General features: G+C 43.6%; 1 protein-coding gene across 1 annotated transcript; it reads right to left on the bottom strand.

Annotated features, from left to right (window-relative positions):
- Positions 1-20,983, bottom strand: LOC139159211 (vomeronasal type-2 receptor 26-like). The gene is made up of 5 exons (XM_070736561.1): positions 20,663-20,983; positions 19,623-20,399; positions 13,481-13,693; positions 4,507-4,633; positions 1-911 (listed from the first exon to the last, which is right to left on the bottom strand). Exons 1-5 carry the CDS (start codon positions 20,981-20,983, stop codon positions 1-3), a joined length of 2,349 nt encoding a protein of 782 aa, XP_070592662.1.
- Between the last annotated feature and the right edge of the window lie 216 nt (positions 20,984-21,199).

Here is a 21,199-nt window from a genome sequence, read left to right as displayed (position 1 = left end):
TCACATTTCTACATTTCGTCTGGTTGTAAGATGATCCTTTGTATTCAGATGTGGCTTCAGAAGGATAATGTAGCACTTGGGAATGAAGATGCAGCCCAGTAATCCAGCACTCGAGGCCAAGATGGAGAAGACCTGAACAGACACCATGTATTTTCCTTTGGTGCTCAGGTAGGTGGGCACAAATGTCACCCAGACACTGCAGAACACCAACATACTGAAAGTGATCAGCTTTGCTTCATTGAAGGCCCCAGGCAGATTCCTGGCTAGGAAAGCCACCATGAAACAAATAGAAGCCAGAAAGCCCAGGTAGCTGAGGGTGATGTAGAACATGATAACAGTCCCTTCATTGCATTGCAAGATGATTTCTCCAGGCTGGGAGTGGAAGTCAGAATCAGGGAATGGGGGAGAAACTCCCAGCCAGATGGAGCAGATGGTAACTTGGGCAGCAGAACAAGAAATAATGATAGAGTTGGCCAAGCTCTTTCCCAACCATCTTTTCATTTGGTTCCCTGGTTTTGTGGCCAGGAAAGCCAACACCACTGTAATTGTTTTGGCCAAGAGAGAAGAAATGGCAACGGAGAAGATGATGCTGAAAACTGTTTGTCGGAGAAGGCAAGTGGCTTTCCTTGGCTGACCAATGAAGAGAAGTGGAGACAAGAAACAAAGCAGGAGGGAGAACAGGAGGATGTAGGAGAGGTCCCGGTTGTTGGCTTTGACAATGGGAGTTTCTCTGTATTTAAGGAATATAATTAAAACAAGGCCTGTGGTTAGGAAGAGGAGTAGGGCAAAAGAGACCAGAATAGTGCCCAGATGTTCTTCATAAGACAGGAAGGTTATAAATTTAGGGATGCAATCGATGTGATCCTCATTTGGATATTTATCATCTGGACACACAGTGCATTTTTCTGTATCTGAGAAAACCAAAAAGAAATATTATTTTAGTATTCTATCCCTTTTCATGACATATATTCTTCAGACAACAAGTTTTCCTAGGGGTATTTTCCAAATTGCATTTCCTAAGAGCTCTAGAGAAAGAAAAAAGAGTAATACAATTTTCTTTAAAAATAAATACCGAGTTTTCCCGAAAATAAGATCCTGTCTTATATGCATATATATTTGAATCCTGAAATAACTGCTTGGCTTTATTGCCATGCACTCTGTTGTGTTTGGGCCTGGGCCAGCCGTTGCTCCCACAGATGGGAGAGACGTGGCACAAAGTGAATGTGAAAGCCTGGCTGACAGCCAGGAAGATGTGGCAGACAGCCAGGAAGATGTGGCAGACAGCCAGGAAGACGTAGCAGACAGCCAGGAGGACGAGGCCACTGGGACGCAGGATTCAGCAGACAGCCCAGGGGATTTGACATACAGTCCCTCAGACAGTCTTTCGTCTCTGGATTCTTCTGCAGATCAATATATTGATCTGCGTAGCCGAAGAGCTATGCAAAGAAGGGATCACTTTAAGGAGTATTACAAGTCATTATAGGAACACCTGGGCTGGGTGTGGTTCTTATACTGAGGGCTGGGTGTGGTTCCCTTAATGAGGGCTAAAGGTGTAAAAGGGAACAATGGCCCAAGGCAAACTGTGGCTGTTTATCTGTGTTATTTTGTGGTTCCTGCTCTGAAGTTTCTGTTCCGTGCCGTTGGAGTTTTCAACCCAGTTTTTTCAGACAAGTGGGAGGTGAAAACTCTGGGACTTGCTGTTTGCTTCAAAGATTCAAAAGGACTCCTGAAACATCTTTGCTCATTCCAGGTTGTCTTTGTTTGTTTTTTCCTGTGTTTTTGTATGCGGCTGAAGTAAGCCTTGCACTATCATTGTTTTTGGACACTAAGAACTGTTTTGAGTAACCCTTTTTTGTTTATTTAATACAAGTTTGCTGATTAGCAGAGCACGTGTGTGTTTGATTTCTTTTCCTTGGACTATTACGCATTGCCTGAGCCAGTCAGGCACAACACACTCAGAAACCTGATTGAGCTTATTAACAAGGGATGTCTTATTTTGAGTGGGGAAAGGGTAGCTATAATTCTATGAAACTGAGTGTGGACCTAAATGATTTCCTGTGTAATGTACATTATCTTAATAGGAATCTACATTATTAGTTGTAAAAAAAATGAATCAATATTTCCAGGTATATTCTTGGGTCCTGCCAGATGGCACACAGGAGGCCAAATTTGTGAAATCTAGTTGGCTGGCAGAGAAAGCCAGTCCTCCAAATAATCTGCAATGGTAGTAAGAATGCAATTACAGTGATACCTCTTCTTACAAACCCCTCATTATACAAACTTTTTGAGATACAAACTCGGGGTTTAAGATTTTTTTGCCTCTTCTTCCAAACTATTTTCACATTACAAACCCAAGCCACTGCCACTGGGATGCCCCACCTCTGGACTTCTGTTTCCAGCGAAGCGCCCATTTTTGCGCTGCTGGGATTCCCCTGAGGCTCCCCTCCATGGGAAACTTCTTGACTTCTGTGTTTTTGTGATGCTGCAGGGGAATCCCAGTAGGGGAATCCCAGCAGTGCAAAAATGGGTGCTTTGCTGGCAACGGAAGACCGGAGGTGAGGTTTCCCAGCGAGGGGAGTCTTAGCGAAATCGCAGCATCGCAAAAACACGGAAGTCCAGAGGTGGGGTTTCGAGGACCTCCATGTTTTTGCCAGCAAAGCACCCATTTTTGCACTGCTGGGATTCCCCTACTGGGATTCCCCTGCAGCATCACAAAAACACAGGTCAAGAAGTTTCCCACGGAGGGGAGCCTCAGGGAAATTCCAGCAGCACAAAAATGGGCGCTTTGACTGGCAAAAGGGGTGAGGTTTGGGCTTGCACGCATTAATCGCTTTTCTATTGATTCCTATGGGAAACATTGTTTCGTCTTACAAACTTTTCACCTTACAAACCTCGTCCTGGAACCAATTAAGTTTGTAAGATGAGGTATCACTGTATATACATCCATAACTGTCTATCCCTTTTCAGCCTCTCAGTGAACCTCAAGCAGAGACCTTACCTGGCAATGGTGTGTGTGTGATCCCCCAGAGGCATCAGATTCCAAAGATTCTCTCACTGGGAGTAAAATATGGTAGGGATCCCAAGGCTTTGAGGTTTTTCCTGACCCAAGTTTGGAATCATATGCAAGAATATGGGGAGGATTTCCCCACAGGAACTGCTAAAGTTAAGTGTGTTACCATGGCCCTGGAAGGGACCACAGCTGAGTGGATGGTGGAAATAGGTTTCATAGCTGCAGAGTTCTCAGTTAAGCTTACGGGAAATATGCCAGAGTCAGAGCTAATTGCATTCCAGCAAGATAAAACAGGCATGAGCCATAGTAATACAACTCAGCTCACCACATATTGGCAGGCAGGCAGCTTCTAGGAGATGGGTTTTTCAGAGCAGAAATCAGGTATTTTCAGGGAACATTTCTGGAGCCCCAGATCTAACACAGCGTCCATGAAAGCAACATTGAAACTCCACCCAGAATTACCCAGAAGCCTTTCCTTATATATCTACTGAGAGTGCTCAGCAAACCTCTAGAGTTAAAACTTCAAACTACTTCCTTTTATCATGCAAGAATTGTTGTCTGCTTTGTAATCTCCTGAATCGAACATCTAAGAGTGACTCATTATCTCTAATGTCCCCTTCATCCTCTGACTTGGACCAATCCCTCATTGACATATCTGCCACCTCTGGTGGTTCCTCGGGTTCATCCAGGTCTATTTGTCCTTCACTCTCACTCTCTGCATCATCTTGCAACACCACTGGCCCAGGGTACTCAGATGGGCCTGGCTCATCCTCCTCAGAATCTTATTTATTTATTTATTTTATTTATTTATTTATTTTGTCCAATACACAATGAGGGTTTTAGTGGGTATATATCTACATACACATAGTAAAATACTTGATGAAGGATATAGAGGAGATACTCATAGTAAAATATATCTAAGAAACAATAGAAAAGAAGATATAGTAATAGAACATATCAATGAAAGAATAGAAGAAGAGATATAGGAATAGAAGAAAGGTATGGGTGATATAGGAGAGCAATAGGACAGGGGACGGAAGGCACTCTAGTGCACTTGTACTCGCCCCTTACTGACCTCTTAGGAATCTGGATAAGTCAACCGTAGATAATCTAAGGGTAAAGTGTTGGGGGTTTGGGGATGACACTATGGAGTCCGGTAATGAGTTCCACGCTTTGACAACTTGGTTACTGAAGTCATATTTTTTACAGTCAAGTTTGGAGCGGTTAATATTAAGTTTAAACCTGTTGTGTGCTCTTGTGTTGTTGTGGTTGAAGCTGAAGTAGTCGCCCACAGGCAGGACGTTGCAGCATATGATCTTGTGGGCAATACTTAGATCTTGTTTAAGGTGTCTTAGTTCTAAACTTTCTAGGCCCAGGATTGAAAGTCTAGTCTCATAGGGTATTCTATTTTGAATGGAGGAGTGAAGGGCTTTCATGAAAATATTTTGGATGAATCCACTTCCATGATATCTGCCCTTTTCTTTGGTGCTACCTACCTTCCTGAGTTGAGATGGTCCCTTGTGGACAAGGAACACAGTCATAGCAGCAAAACGGCTCTCCTTCTCGAACCTGCTTGACAAATCCAGGATGACATTTTCCCACACATATTGACCGAGGCAGAGACTAGGCAGAAAAACAAGGACATGCTGAAAAAAAGGTGTCAGGACTCACCACCCATCAAAATGGACATTGACATGGACATCAGCCAAGAAGTCTCTGAACTTCACTTAGGTGAGTATGAAGATGAGCCAATGGATCTCAGTACCGCCAGATCTCGCTTGACCGAAGCTGAGAAAGCCAGACGCCAAGCTGAAGGTTTGTGTCCTGTAATGCAGGGAGATGTGTCACTTTGTCATCTCTTGTCCAAAAAAGAGACATGTTGCAGCAGTTCCTGTTCCAGCCCTTGGTCCTGCTCAGCAGTTCCAGGCAACCCTGCTGGGAAACGACCAGAGCCCAGCCTAATGCAAACATTGGGTCAGGCAGGCACTAAGCCAAATTCCAGTTCTACAGAGGAGGATCCTGGACCCCTGAGACTCCTGATTCTAGCAACCAAGGTACTTCTTAAGAACCATACCTGAGCCCTTCCAGCAGAAAGACAAAGTCTTTACACAGGAAAGCAGGCTTTAAAATGTAGCATTTCTTCAAACAGAACATAAGGCAAGCAGCATTAATCTTAGGCATGGCTGGCCTGCATGGGGAGTTGCATGGTTTGCATTTAGCAAAGGACAGAAGCAAAGGCTGGCTTTTAAGTTGCAATTGTGTTGGAACAGGCAAGGACAATAGCTTTTAAATGTAGACATGTCCCCCCTCCTTTCCTCTATGTTGAGCAGCATGGTTTGTAATTCAAATCCAAAAAAAATTCCTTACAGGAGGCTGGGAGGCAGAGCAATATTTTTCAAGGCAGTAGCTGGGAAAGAAGAGGGGTGTGTGTGATTTCTTTTATTCTTAAGGCTTCTGGTCATCATGAGAAGAGTGATCAGCCCCCTTTCTTACTTTGAGGTTTCTTTTTGCTGTTTAGAAACACTTAGCAACAAATTTAATCTTTTTTAGGCGGATTGTTCCTTAAAACAGATTATTTCTTTAAGGCAGCGGTGATTGCGAAGAGGGGGATGGATCAATTCCCTCTTTTTGCCATACTGGTCAAGCCGGGAGGGTGTCTATCTCAGAGTATCAACTCAGCACAATGAGATATCACATATCGTTTTATTGGCAGGCATTCCCATTCAATTACTTATGATTATTGAAGTGATTCTTCTGCAGTATAATCTTTCCCACTGTACAGGCAAAAAGAGGTTGAATTGTCCCTGGCTCTGCCCTCATGCAGTTCTACATGTTGCTTTTACAGGCTGACTTGCTTAGTCAAAGCCAATAGGAAATACACATATATGGTCACATGCAAAACTACATTACCCAGAGTGCAATATGACATTTCCCCTAATGCAATGTCTTAAAAAGACTTGTCTTAATGCAAGCTAACTATTTCTGTCTGTGGTGACCCCACAGACATCCTTTCTAGGAGCAGAGGCCTGTCGCTCTATCCCAGTTCGTTGAAAGAGAAGCATGGATAAATCCGGTCAGCTTTGCCTTCTTTAAAATCCTCCCAGACTATGGGCTTCCCTCTCAGGAGATACTGTTTCCAACATAGAAACATAGAAGACTGACGGCAGAAAAATACCTCATGGTCCATCTAGTTTGCCCTTATACTATTTCCTGTATTTTATCTTACAATGGATATATGTTTATCCCAGGCATGTTTAAATTCAGTTACTGTGGATTTACCAACCACGTCTGCGGGAAGTTTGTTCCAAGGATCTATTACTCTTTCAGTAAAATAACATTTTCTCATGTTGCTTTTGATCTTTATTTATTTTATTTATTTTTATTTATTCTTTGTCCAATATACAATACATATGAGAGAGAATATACATTAGGAATATATATATAAAGATAGGAAGTAAAAAGAAGGGAAGTGGATAGGAAGAGAATATATATAGAGGAGAGAATATATAAGATAAAAGAGGTAAGAAAAGAGAATTGGACAGGGGACGATAGGCACAACAGTGCACTTATATACGCCCCTTACTGGCCTCTGAGGAATCGGGAGAGGTCAATCGTGGAGAGTTTAATGGAGAAGTGTAGGGGATTGGGGGTTGACACTATTGAGTCCGGTAATGAGTTCCACGCTTCGACAACTCGATTGTTAAAGTCGTATTTTTTGCAGTCAAGTTTGGAGCGATTGATATTAAGTTTGAATCTATTGTGTGCTCTTGTGTTGTTGCTGTTGAAGCTGAAGTAGTCGTTGGCCGGAAGGACGTTGCAGCGTATGATCTTGTGGGCAATACTTAGATCGTGTTTTAGATGCCGTAGTTCTAGGCTTTCAAGGCCCAGGATGGTTAGTCTATTTTCGTAGGGTATTCTGTTTCGAGTGGAGGAGTGGAGGGCTCTTCTGGTGAAGTATCTTTGGACGTTTTCGAGAGTGTTGATGTCTGAGATGCGGTGTGGGTTCCAGGCAGATGAGCTGTATTCGAGAATGGGTCTGGCATAGGTTTTGTAGGCTCTTGTGAGTAGTGTGAGATTGCCGGAGCAAAAGCTGCGTAGGATCAGGTTAACAACTCTGGAGGCTTTTTTGGCGATATTGTTGCAGTGGGCTTTAGCACTTAGGTCATTTGAAATGAGTATTCCGAGGTCTTTTACTGAGTGTTGGTTGGTAGTGAGGATTTGTTTATTCAGTTCATATATGTGGTTTGGATTCTTTTTGCCGATGTGGAGGGTAGAGCATTTGTTGGTTGATATTTGAAGTTGCCAGGTGTTGGACCAATCTGAAATGAAGTCAAGGTCTTTTTGAAGAGTGAGTGTGTTGTCGGTGGTGTTGAAGAGTTTCACATCGTCGGCAAAAAGTACACAGTTGCTTACGATATTATCGCAGAGGTCATTGATGTATAGGATGAAAAGAGTAGGACCTAGTACGCTGCCTTGGGGAACGCCGCTTTTGACAGGGACAGGGGAGGAAATGGCGCTTCCGATTTTGACAACTTGTTGTCTGTTTGACAAGAATGCGGTAATCCAGTTGTGGAGGAGTCCTGAGATGCCATAGGATTTGAGTTTTAGGAGAAGTTTGTCGTGAACCACTGAGTCAAAGGCTTTGCAGAAGTCGATATAAATTGCATCGATGAATTTTCCTTGATCAAGGTGGGTAGTCCAGATGTTTTTGCAGTGGAGTAGTTGTAGGTTGCAGGATAGTTTCTTACGGAATCCAAATTGTTTTTTTGATAGTAGGTTGTTAGATTCTAAGTAGAGAGTGATTGAACGATTTATAATTGATTCCATGATTTTACAAGGTACACAGCATAGTGATATGGGTCTGTAGTTGTCAACTAGTGATGGGTCTCCTTTTTTGAAGATGGGGATGACTACTGCTTTTGACCACAGTTTGGGGAGAGTGCTGGTCATGAAGGAATTTTGGAAGATAATGCTTAGAGGTTCAGCTATGGCAGATGAGAGTTTTCTTAGGAAGTATGCACAAAGACCATCTGGACCGACAGATAGGGAAGGTTTGAGATCACGGATTGCTTTTTCAACGTAGTCTGTGGTGAAGATGATTTGGCTTAGGTTATTTAATGAGTTAGGAGTGCGATTTGCGAAGAGGGGGGATGAGTTATTACTGTTAACAAAAATGGAGCCAAAGAAGGAGTTGAAAAGATTTGCTTTGGATGGGTCGTCGTGGTACTCTTTGTTGTGTGGTCCAATGAGAGGTGGAATAGGTCTGGAGTCGTTAAGTTTGTTGTTGACGAAGTTGTAGAAGGCACGGTTAGATTTGGAGCGTAGGAGGTTTTCCTCTTGTTTACTGCGGTAGTTCAGACATTCTACTTTTATTTGTTGGCATATTCTTCTGTAGCGGTTTTTAAAGTTGTTTACAGGACCTTTTTTGTTTCTACGCCAGAGGGATCTTTTTTGGTTTGTAGTTTCTTTAATGAGATGGGAATGTTGTTTTTCTGTTTTCTTCTAGGAGGAGTAATTGGAACATACAGATCTATAAGTCTATTGATTTGGAGTAAGAACGTGTTGTGGAGGTCATCGATGGAGATGCAGTTGGAGAAGAGGGATTGCCAATTAATAAATGAGGGACTGACGTCTATGAGTTCGTAGTTAGCTTTCCTGAAATTGTACTTAGGTGACACGTTGTTCTGTTGAATGTTATGATGGCGTAGGTTGAGGTTGAAGTTGATCATACTATGGTCGCTGTTGGAGAAGGGTTCTATGATATGCAGTCCATAAATAGCACTTTTACTATTGCAGAAGATGAGGTCGAGGCAGCTGTTGAGTCTGGTGTTGTTTAATACTAATTGTTCCAGTCCCAGGCTGGTGACGGTGTTGTAGATGGCGGTATGTATAGGTTCGGTGGAGCATTCGTTTAGTGTCCAGTTGATGTGTGGTAGGTTGAGGTCACCTAGGAAGATGATGGGGTAGGGGCAGGAGGATGCCCATGTTAGTAGGGAAGTTAATTTTGATGCATGGGAAGTGTCATAGTTTGGAGCTCTGTAGCACAGTAAAAAGCGGAGAGTGGTGTTAAGGGAAAGATCGCAGATTAGGGTTTCAGGAAGGAATAAATCTTGTGCGACTTGAATGTTTTTTAGATTGAGTGAGCTTTTGTAGAATATGGCTACACCACCTCCTCTGCGGGATTCGTGGTCGGACCGGAAAACCAGGTAGTTATTTTGTGTAATGATGGAGTCAGGAAAGGAACAGTTGAGCCATGTTTCGCAAACAAAGATTATGTCAAATAAGTTGGTGTTGAGCAGAAGGAGGAATTCTGATAACTTGTTGATTAAACTTCTTGCATTGATTAGTTTGCATTTGAGGTTGTGTTTGAGTTCAGGAAGGGGATTGGATTGCGTTGAGTTGTGGCAGGATTGAGGCAAGGTAGTAAGGGGCGCATTTTCCTATTCATTGCTGGAGGTGCTGGGGAGGTCTGATTGTTGATGTGGGATGGTGGGTGGAGAAGTGTTGGAAAGTTGTGGAGGGGTAGCGGGATTGACGATGAAGGGAGGGTTGTAGGTTTTGGTTCTGATGCAATCAGAGCGGTAGTCAATGTAGAGGTTATTTTCGCCGAGTTCGCACCGTCTCCTGAGTTCGGCGCGTAGTTCACGGGAGCGGATACGTTGGAGTAATGTTAAGTCAGGTCTGCATCTGAGTTTGTTGTATTTGGTGTTGTTTCTGGCAATGGTGTTCATGGTCCTGATGAATTGTTGTTTGGAAGATTAGTTAGTGCAGACTATTCTGCACAGTCGGGGAGCCGTTGATCCGTCGCTGTACTTTAGTGTGGGGCCGCTTCTGGAGACCTCTAGGATGACATCAGGGGTAATTGTTTGAGGATGTTGATTGTGGATAATGTTTTGTATATTTGTTAAGTCAGTTTCCCCGTTTTCCTCAAGGCCAAAAAGGATGGCATTGTGGCGTTTTTGTGCCCTTTCCATGGCATCGTTCACCAGGGTGGAGACATCGGTGGTAGGGTTTAGAGGAAGAGGTTTTGGTGGTCTGGGTTGGGAGTATGGTGGTGGTGGTGGTGGGGTGCTGCAGGGTGGTTGATTAGGTGTTTTGGTGTTTATCAGGTCTTGGATATTTTTTTCTATGGAGGCGAACCGTGGTTCGATACTTTCGGTATATGCTTGATGGGTTTTTGAGACTGCAGATAAGATTACTTCGGATAAATTGTTGAGTGAGATTGATTTGGGTGTGCAGGATGGGCAGGAATAGTAGAATGAGGGATTGTCGTTGAGGAAGGTGGCAACATGTTTGTTGATGTTAAGGCAGGTATGGTGAGCCAATTTTTTGCAGGATTGGCACTTTGTGGTTCCTTCTTGTGTATTTACATTAGTGTTGCATATAACGCAATTGTTAACGGAAATGTTTGCTTGAGGTTTCTTTTTGGATGGCATTGTGAGGGGGTGAGAATTGGAATTCTGTTTGAAGATTCTGAGAGTATCAGTAGGAAATGGAAGTGGCTGCAATGATATTTTCAGCCACTAGATGGGGTTGGAGCTTCTGTTTGACGAATCTGTGAGGATCTGTAGCTTTGAGTGGGAAGGGATTGGAAGTGACTGCACTGTTATTTTTATTTTCAGCCACTAGATGGGGTTGGAGCTTCACTGTAAGCTGTGCGATTTTAGGTTTAAGAAGGATAGAGGTTATGAGGAGCAGAGTTGGTCTTCAGCCACGAGGTAATGGGTAATGGCGGTGGTGGGGAGGTGGTGGGGAGGGAGGTCGCAAAGGGCTTGTGGCTTCTTGGTGGGGCTTCTGAGGGCTACGGAGGCTATGGGGAGCTTTGGAGATCTTTGTAGAGTTGGGGATTATGTTGGGGTCCCAGGGGATCTGCACGGCGCTAGGGCTCTGGGCCGGTTTCGCGCCGGGTAGTCAGCTGGGCATCGGGGCTCCAGGTAGCTGGGCTCTAGGAGTCTTGGTTTCAGGGTTTCAGGGGGAGTCCACGTAGCGCTGGGGCTCTGGGCCGGTTCCACGCTAGGCAGGCAGCTGGCGTAGAGGGGAAATCCTCAGGGGAATCCTCGTGGCCAGTTATTGGGCAATCATCGGTCTCCCTGTAGCTAGGAAGCTAGGCTCGAGGAATTCTCGGGGGGTCCCCAGGGGATCAGCTCGGCACTAGCACTGGGCAGGTTTTAGTACTCACCCTCGGGAGTTTTCTTTATTTTTGTGATTTTTAATGTTTTTGATGTTTTTTGCCGTTATCTGTCGGAGCAGCAGTTCCCTCCCTCCTTCTTGTTGCCCCACCGGAAGTATATGAAGTATATCTTTCCCCCAACTAACTTCAGATTGTATCCCCTTGTTCTTGTGTTCACTTTCCTATTAAAAACACTTCCCTCCTGGACCTTATTTAACCCTTGAGCATATTTAAATGTTTCGATCATGTCCCCCCTTTTCCTTCTGTCCTCCAGACTATACAGATTGAGTTCATGAAATCTTTCCTGATATGTTTTATGCTTAAGACCTTCCGCCATTCTTGTAGCCCATCTTTGGACCCGTTCAATTTTGTCAGTATCTTTTTGTAGGTGAGGTCTCCAGAACTGAACACAGTACTCCAAAACCAGGACAAGCTGAATTATACCAGGACAAGCTGAATTATAATGCCAAGGGTTATTTCTAGGGATAGATTGCTATGCGTTCACTTGGGTTTTGGGAGAATCCTTATCTAATGTTATGGTTGGTTTGGAGAACCTCCAAATCCCACTCCTGGCTGGCTCCTCCCACCCCATCTTGCCCCTCCCAGAAGTCTCCATGTGGCCTGTTTTGGATGTGAGGTAAGTGAAAGACCTGTGTGGAAGCTTGGGGACAGGGAAAAACAAGCCTCCCAGAAGTTCCAGATGGCCAGAATTGGGCCCATTTCTTGCCTGTGGAGCCCAGGGCAGGCTGTTTTCACCCTCCCAGAGGCTCAAGGAAAGCTTCCGGAGCATGTGGAAGGTGAAAACGCCTCCCGCCATGCTGCAGGAGGCCAACTAGGCTATGCCCACCGAGCAACCAAGTAGAGAACCCGTTGCTGACATTTTTGAAGCCTATCCCTGGTTATTCCCCACTGGAGCAAGCAGGACCTCCATTCAATCTTGACTCTTTTTTTACCAGGTTCATTCCAAAGTGGAACTCAAGCATTAATCAACAGAATTTTGCTCTGCCATTTCTTGACATGGAGGAAACAAACCTGAGGCCATCAACTCCATAATATCTAGCACTTGAGGGTCTCTCTTACCAATTTTATCCTAAATAACAATCATTCAGTATCTCAATCTGGATGTAGTCGAATCATCTTAATACAGTGATACCTTATCTTACAAACGCCTCATCATACAAACTTTTTGAGATACAAACTCAGGGTTTAAGATTTTTTTGCCTCTTCTTACAAACTATTTTCACCTTACAAACCTACCGCCACCACTGGGATGCCCCACCTCCGGACTTCCGTTGTTAGCGAAGCACCTGTTTTTGCGCTGCTGGGATTTCCCTGAGGCTCCCCTCCATGGACTTCCGTATTTTTGTGATGCTGCAGGGGAATCCCAGCAGGTGATTCCCCAGCAGCGCAAAAACGGGCGCTTCACTGGCAACAGAAGTCTGGAGGTGGGGTTTCCCAGCAAGAGGAGCCTCAGTGAAATCGCAGCATCGCAAAAACACAGAGGTCCGGAGGTGGGGTTTTGAGGACTTAGGTGTTTTTGTGATGCTGCGATTTCACAGATGCTCCCTTTGCTGGGAAACCCCACCTCTGGACTTCGGTTGCCAGCAAAGTGCTTATTTTTGCAATGCTGGGATTCCCCTGCTGGGATTCCCCTGCAGCGTCGCAAAACCACAGAAGTCTTGAGGTGGGGTTTCCCATGGAGGGGAGCCTCAGGAGCATCCCAGCAGCACAAAAAAGGGCACTTCAGCTGGCAAAAGGGGTGAATTTTGAGCTTGCACGCATTAATCACTTTTCCATTGATTCCTATGGGAAACTTTGTTTCGTCTTACAAATTTTTCACCTTAAGAACCTCGTCCCGGAACCGATTAGGTTTGTAAGACAAGGTATCACTGTACAGGGTTCTATATTACAGAATCTGAAAAACACTGTGGTTGAAGTATTTTTGGAGCCTCCCTATCCATCTAAGAAAATAATAATACCAAAATAACCCATGTATAAAGCATAAAGCTTTATTTTTGTTATGAGTGTATATATGTGATCATTCTCTTCTTCTTCTTCTTCTTATTTTTCTCACCTATAGATTTACATGTATATACATTTTGTAAATGTTGTATTGTTGTTTTGTCTTTCTATGTTTTTTAATGTATATAATTAATAAAGTATTTTTTTTAAAAAAGAAAATGATAAATGTTTTAGTCAACACAGAAAATTCTTAATTAATTTCTGACTAGGCATAGCCCACTTGAAACGGACACTAAACACTTTGGAAAAGAGAGAAAAGATGCCAATATTTCACCCACCTTGTTGTGCCACTCTAGCTCTAAAACAATAAATGGGTCTACAATAAGTCTCTGACTTTCAAAAGTACCCAGTTGTTCTTCTATGAAATCCTTTTCAGAGATAATCACTTGACTCAGGATGTTCAGATCAGCTGCCAGTTCTCCATGTTGGTCCATGTACAGTTTCATCTCAGAAAGATTGCAAAATTCATTCCTCTGCAGAAAGGGATGAAGCTAGAATGGAAACAGCTAGCAATTTTAAAAGCAAAAACCTTGCTATCTAAAGCAACACAGTCTTTTCATATTTAAACCTTTCTTCTACACTTACCTGATTTCCAAATGTTCTAAATTCTGATAAAAAGTACTGTATTACCATTACCTGCATAACAGAGTGAAAATGTTTCAGCAAAACATATCAATCATATATTCTACACTTGTCTAATTTGCAAATATTCGTAGTTGGGAAACAAATATTATCACTATATTGGTTGATTGTTCTCACTGTCTGAAAAGTTCTCCTTATTTTTTAGGTTGAATCTCCCCTTGTTCAGTTTCCATCCATTATTCCTTGTCTGGCTTTCAAGTGCTTTGGAAAATAGCCTGACTCCCCTCCTTTCTGTGGCAGCCCCTCAAGTATTGGAACTCTGCTATTGTGTCTCCCCTCTTCATTAGACTGGCCATGCTTGTAACCGTTCTTCATATGTTTTAGTCTCCAGTCCCATAATCATCCTGGTTGTTCTTCTGAAGAATAGATGATGAATTAGAACTTGGTCATCTATTCTTCTATAATTTAGAATATTGTATCCAGTTTTGGTCACTAAAATATATGAAATCCCTCACCCAAGAGTGTCCTTGCGAGAGATTTCACTTGCCATATCTTGCACCGATGGGCACTCGTTCATCCACTGGGTGCGTCTACACCTATGTTGGGTGGGGAGAGCCTACCAGTAGTGGCCAGTAAGTTCAACACATGCCTGAAGTTTTATGTACAGTGATACCTTGTCTTACGAACCTCTCATCATATGAACCTTTTGAGATACGAACCCAGGGTTTAAGATTTCTTTGCCTCGTCTTAAGAACCATTTCTGTCTTACAAACCTGAGCCCGGGTCCGTGGGCTCTTTTATTGCGCATGCGCTCTCTTACTGCTGCAGGGATTCCCCTGCCTTGTGACTGCCACCGCTGGGATTTCCCATTCATTTCCCGCCCCCGTCGGGATTCCCTGCCTCCGGACTGCCAGCCGAAGTGCCTGGGATTTTCCCTTGGCTTTCCAGCGGCTGGTCGAGATGCCCCTTCCTCCTCCTCCTGCCTGGCGGGAGGCAAAGCGCTAGTGTGTGTGTGTGTGTATGTCAGGCCAGCTCTCCTGCCCCCCCAAGCCAAAAACGCAAAGCTGGGCCACTGCCGCCGAAGGAGGTTTGAGCCTCCCAGTCCTCCCCACCCCTTCGTCCCGCCCATCACCTTTGGCCGGCAGGATACTCCACAGCCAGCCGGCAGAACCTGCCTCCCAAGCCCTCTTACCCAGTGGGAGGCAAAGCGCTGGGGGGGGGGGTTTGGCTTGTGGGACCAGGAGGGCCGGCTTTGCATTTTCAGCTTGGGGGGGGTGAAGGAGGGCTGATCTGACCCCCCTCCCCAGCGCTTCGCCTCCCGCCAGGCAAGAGGGCTCGGGAGGCAGGTTCTGCCAGCTGGCTGTGGAGGATTCTGCCAGCCAAGGGTGATAGGCAGGATGAAGGGGTGGGGAGGACTCGGAGGCTCAAGCCTCCTTCGGCGTCGGCGGCGTCCTGGCTTCTGGGTTTCTGAGTTTTGGGCTTGCATGCATTATTCACTTTTACATTGATTCCTATGGGGAAAATTGCTTTGTCTTACAAACTTTTCATCTTACAAACCTGGTCATGGAACCAATTAAGTTCGTAAGACGAGGTATCACTGTATTTGTATCAGTATAGGCATTCATGGGTGTGGGTGTGGAGTGGTTCAGCATTTAAATATACTGAATTTGTCAGCTGGAATGCTGACAGCCTGGGCTCAAGAACTGAGCACCATGCAACAGGGTGAGTTCGTCTTACTTGCCTGAGCTCCTACCTACCAACAGTTTGAAAGCATGCACATGTGAGCAGCGGTCCCTGTAAGCTGTGCGCGTGCACAATATCACAAGGGGAAATAGACCCCTGCACACCAATCAAAATCCTCAGGCAGAGGGAGATAAGCCAATCAAATGGCTTCTCTCCTCAGCATGGGAATTTTCATGCGCGCCCCCTATTTAAGCCTCGGCCGGCAGCCAAAGAGGCTTTTGTTTGGGAGCTCCCTGGACGTTAAGGTAAGTAGGGCGGGGGGGGGGGGGCGGAGGGGGGGGGGTTAGGGGGGCCCTACCCTTACCACTGCCATGAATGTCCTGGGTGGGGGGGCAGGTTCGAGCCTTCCCCTTACCGGCGCTGTGCTGGGAGCCTTTAAATATCCTGGCTGGGGGGGGGGAGGTTCGAGCCTTCCCCTTACCGGTGCTGTGCTGGGAGCCTTTTAATGTCCTGGCTGGGTGGGGAGGGGGGGCAGGTTCGAGCCTTCCCCTTACCGGCGCCGTGCTGGGAGCCTTTAAATGTCCTGGGTGGGGGGGGAAGCCGGGCTCCAGGCTTGCCTCTGCTGCTAGCCAGAGTAAAAGGAAGGGAGAGAGAGGAAGAGGGAGAGAGACAGGGAAGGAGAAAGAGGAATAAAGGAAGGGGGAGAGAGGAAGAGAGAGGGGAAGGGAGGGGGAGAGAGAAAGAGGGAGAGAAAGAAAGAGAGAGAGAGAGAGATGAGAGAGGAAGGAAGATAGTGAGAGAGAAGAAGAAAGCAAGATAGAGAGAGAAGAGTGGAAGGAAGAGAGAGAGAGAGAGAAATGATAGAAAAAAGGGGAGAAAAAAAGAAATGAGAAAATGATTGAGACAGAGAATGACAGTAAAGAGAGAGAAACAGAGAGAGAAGTGACTCTTTATTTAAAGCATATGGTAAAAGCACTTAAATAATAACAGAGAAAAAAACCCCAGCCCTCACCTGTTTTTATTAATAGTTATGTTTTTGGTTCTGCTTTTTTTTTAGTTTTAATAGTAATGGATTTTGGGTTTTTTAAATTATTAATTTCTTTTAATAAAAAAGAAGGGATCGTTTTTCTTATTTATTTATTTATTTATTTTTTCTATGCCGCCCAGTCCCAAGGGGACTGCTGCTCAGACACTATACTTTTCTGCCCACACCGAAAAAAATTTAGAGGGAACATTACATGTGAGTAGGCAAATAGATACCACTTTGGTGTGAAGGTAACCCAACTTATAGTTATGCTGGCCACATGAACTTGAAAATGTCTTTGGGCAATGCTTGCTTCCTTAGCTAAAATATGTGCACTATCTTCTGGAGTCAGACACGACTGGACAGACAAAAGTTTTACTTTTATGTGTAAATACAGTATACGGCATTAGTATAATAAGTTGACAGTAGTAATATTTTAATAACTTCATGATAATTATATAATTAATTTGGTGATATTATCAATAATGATTCATGGGAAGAAGGATGAGAGATACCAAAATTGATAAGAATACATGAGAAAATGATAATTGATTATAAACCAAATGTCAGTTATCAGCGTGATGCTCATGGAAAGGAGGCAAATGCATCCATAAGGATCTTAGGAACACTACGCTTGGTTTGTATAAAAACAGATGGGCTTTAGGAAGGTTGCTCTTAGTCTTCAGAAAAGGCAGCAAGTGGAAGAGCCATGTTGGTCTATGGCAGCTAAACAATCTGGGGACATGTTTTCCAAGCTGTGGCGAGGGGGATGTTTGCCCAGGTTCACCTGGTGCACCAGTTGCGGCCCTATCTAGACCAGGACTCACTGCTCACAGTCACTCATGCCCTCATCACCTCAAGGTTCGACTACTGTAATGCTCTCTACATGGGGCTACCTTTGAAAAGTGTTCGGAAACTTCAGATTGTGCAGAATGCAGCTGCGAGAGCAATCATGGGCTTCCCTAGGTATGCCCATGTTACATCAACACTCCGCAGTCTGCATTTGTTGCCGATCAGTTTCCGATCACAATTCAAAGTGTTGGTTATGACCTATAAAGCCCTTCATGGCATTGGGCCAGAATATCTCCGGGACCACCTTCTGCTGCACGAATCCCAGAGTTAGGTTAGGTCCCACAGAGTTGGCCTTCTCCGGGTTCTGTCAACCAAACAATGCCGTTTGGCGGGACCCAGGGGAAGAGCCTTCTCTGGAACCAACTCCCCCCAGAGATTAGAACTTCCCCCACCCTCCTCGCCTTTCGTAAACTCCTTCAAACCCACCACTGCCATCAGGCATGGGGGAATTGAAACATCTCCAGCAGGCCTATACAGTTTATGTACGGTATGTTTGTGTGTATGTTTGCTTTTAATAATGGGGTTTTTAGTGTTTCTCTTAAATTATTAGATTTGTTATATATTGTTTATTATTGCTGTGAGCCGCCCTGAGTCTACAGAGAGGGGCGGCATACAAATCTAATAAATAAATAAATAAGTAAGTAAGTAAGTAAGTAAGTAAGTAAGTAAGTAAGTAAGTAAGTAAGTAAATAAGTAAATAAATAAATAAAAACAAACACAACACAATATCTTAGTTGGAGTAGGAAAAATACAGTCCTCTGTTATTAAACTTTGTTGCAAAATCAAAACCAGAAGCACACACAGATGACTGATTCAGCTGGATTCAATAACTTCTTTATAAACATAGTAACAGATGATTTTACAATACCATTAGCAGATTATTTCTTTAAGTAAACATGAGCAGGAGTTAGTTTCACTCCAGCAGGGAGTGCAGAGAGCAGAGAGTGCAAAGTGGACTGCGCCATGCCCAGTCTTAAGATTAAGTTTTGATTCTCTGCACAGACTCAGAAATGATTAGCCCCTATTGACTGACTCAGTTGCTATGCTTATTCATTGGCTCACCTTGTTAACATGTTCATGAGTATCTTAACATCCCTTACAGCACAAAACTGAAATACGTTACAAAGAAACTTTAGATCTGTTTACTGTTACTCCAGGTGATGGACATAAAAATGAATTCAGTTGCAAAAGAAGAGACTTTGACTGAAACAAAGGGAACATACCCTGAAAGGAGGAGCAGTTTTATAGCTAACACATGAACCAGAGAAGATCAGAGTCCCTTTCACTGGCTGTCTTAATGCATAAATGAGCAGCCATCGCTTAAAGCTTCAGCTAAAATTCCTTCAAGAGAAGAGTTTAGGCTAGATCGGGGTAGGCAAATTTGACTCTTCTGTGACTTGTGGACTTCAACTCCCAGATTTCCTGAGCCAATCATGCTAGCTCAGGAATTCTGGGAGTTGAAGTCCACATGTCATAGAAGAGCCAACTTTGCCTACCATTGCTCAGGGCCTCCCTAAAATTCATGAATGTAAAACACTAAGATACTAATCACAAACCCATAGATACATTTATTGTATTTTGACATGAATGTACCTTTTAAAAAAATGAGCAGTGTTTAATATCAAATTGTATCCAGTCTTTGAAACAAATTGCCAACAATTAGCAATAGCAATAGCATTTAGACTTATACAGTGTTCCCTCGATTTTTGCGGGGGATGCATTCCGAGACCACCTGCGAAAGTTGAATTTCCGCGAAGTAGAGATGCGGAAGTAAATACAATATTTTTGGCTAGTAACAGTATCACAAGCCTTCCCTTAACACTTTAAACCCCTAAATTACAATTTCCCATTCCCTTAGCAACCATTTAGATTATTACTCACCATGTTTATTTATTAAAGTTTATTTTAAAAAATTTTCATTAAAGACAGACGAAAGTTTGGCGATGACGTACGATGTCATCGGGCGGGAAAACCATGGTATCGGGGGAAAAACCACGAAGTATTTTTTAATTAATATTTTTTGAAAAACCGTGGTATAGACTTTTTGCAAAGTTCGAACCCGCGAAAATCGAGGGAACACTGTATATCACTTCATAGTGCTTTTCCTGCCCTCTCTAAGTGGTTTACAGAATAAGCATATTGCCCCCAACAATCTGGGTCCTCAATTACCTGTTGACCACTCACAGCACAAGGAGGTGTAGAAAGTTCCCCTAATTTTCCTTTGCATTTTTTTTCTCCAAAGGAACTAAGTTTCATGGATCCTTGTCAGGATCCCATACCTGCCACGGCTGCATCTTTGGAATTCCCAACTTCTTTTTGCCCTCTTTCCTTCTCCTTTTGGATCTGGAGGAATATGCAGCATTCAAGGCATGGGCCAGAGTCTTAATGACACTGTAAGCACGAGGGTCAATTTGTAACCTGTTGCTTTTATCTTGGGTCTCCAATGGTACTTTCTGGGTGCATCTTTTCCGGCCTTTGACAGAAAAGACATGCTTTGAAAAAGAACAGTGAAAACACTTACGTAGGGGTTTTACAAATATATATGGTTCAAAGAGCTCCTCATACCCTCTTTCCTGAATATAAAAGTTCCAAATACTATGGACATATTGATAAACTCTGTGACTTTTCATTGGTATTTCTCCAAAGAGTGTGATGATCCAGACTTTCCCTTCAATGGGTCCTAGCAAACCTCCAAGTGCAAAATGGACAGCATGAAATCCATCCATCATGCTACTATAGTCCGTAAAGAAAACGAAGACATTGACTTGCCTCCACTTGGAGATGGCATTCATAAGTGGTGCTGCAAGTCTAGTCATAGACAATTGTTGCAATATAACAACACAAATTCCATTTCTGACAAGTGTAGGAGTAAAGGTCCTCATGAAATTTTCTCCCTGCTCTGTATCTGAAGCAAAGAGACCAATCAAGGTCCATCTGAAATGGAGGAGCAGTTGGACAATGGCGGGGTACTGGACCCCATTTTTGGGGGCCAGCCGGAAGAAAAAAGGGAATTGAGTTTTATCACTCAGAGCCTCCGAAACAAATCTGCAAGTGATCTGAAAAAGCAATTAAGAATTTTGTGTTATATTTACAGTCACACCATCCAAAATATTAGCTCTTAAGAAATCCAACTTGGTTCTCATTAAAATATTAGAGTAGTTTATTCTTGATTAACTGTTAGGCCATATTAAGATATAAACTCCAAATAATGGAAACGATGTCATGAGTGGATATGGCTGCTTTGGTTACTTATGGCTAGATCTATTGTTCACTAACCCCATCCACTTTACCAAATAAACACACACACACACACACACACCTGAGGGATTTTGTAGGTTCCTACTAATGTAGACAACTGCATGGAGACTTCCCTGAAAGCTCCATCAATAATAGCAAGAAGGTTGTCCTGTGCTCCATAGCTATAGTTAGGAACATTGTCTTCTCCAGTAGAGAGCATGTCCATTAAGGCATCGGAAGTGTGGAGAGTGCTCAAGTAGTTGTCATGGATGTTGTAGCCAAGTGTGAGGTTTTGCAGGAGTTGGGTGTTCTTGTTGACCACTTGAATGGGGAGAATGAAGGGTAGCATTTCTTGGAGATTAGTATCTTTAATCCTGTACAAATATTTCCATGTTATTATCATCAGTAGATATATAAAATATGCATTTATTTATATATTCTTTGTCTCCATAAGCCTATTGTGTATTAAAGCAATATTAATCCTAAAACAGAAACAGGTCATTGTCCCTCATCATCCTTTAAGTTTTGTTGGCATTGAGAAGTTGGGGTGGAGGTAGTCTTCCATCAGGGTTACTAGTCACAAATGCATCATTATATGTAGTAGCACTTATTTTCATTT

Source organism: Erythrolamprus reginae, chromosome 2 (assembly GCF_031021105.1).
Source record: "Erythrolamprus reginae isolate rEryReg1 chromosome 2, rEryReg1.hap1, whole genome shotgun sequence".
Lineage (NCBI taxonomy): Eukaryota > Metazoa > Chordata > Lepidosauria > Squamata > Dipsadidae > Erythrolamprus > Erythrolamprus reginae.
Note: the sequence above shows the minus strand (reverse complement) of the source record. Positions and strands in the feature narration are given on the sequence as shown.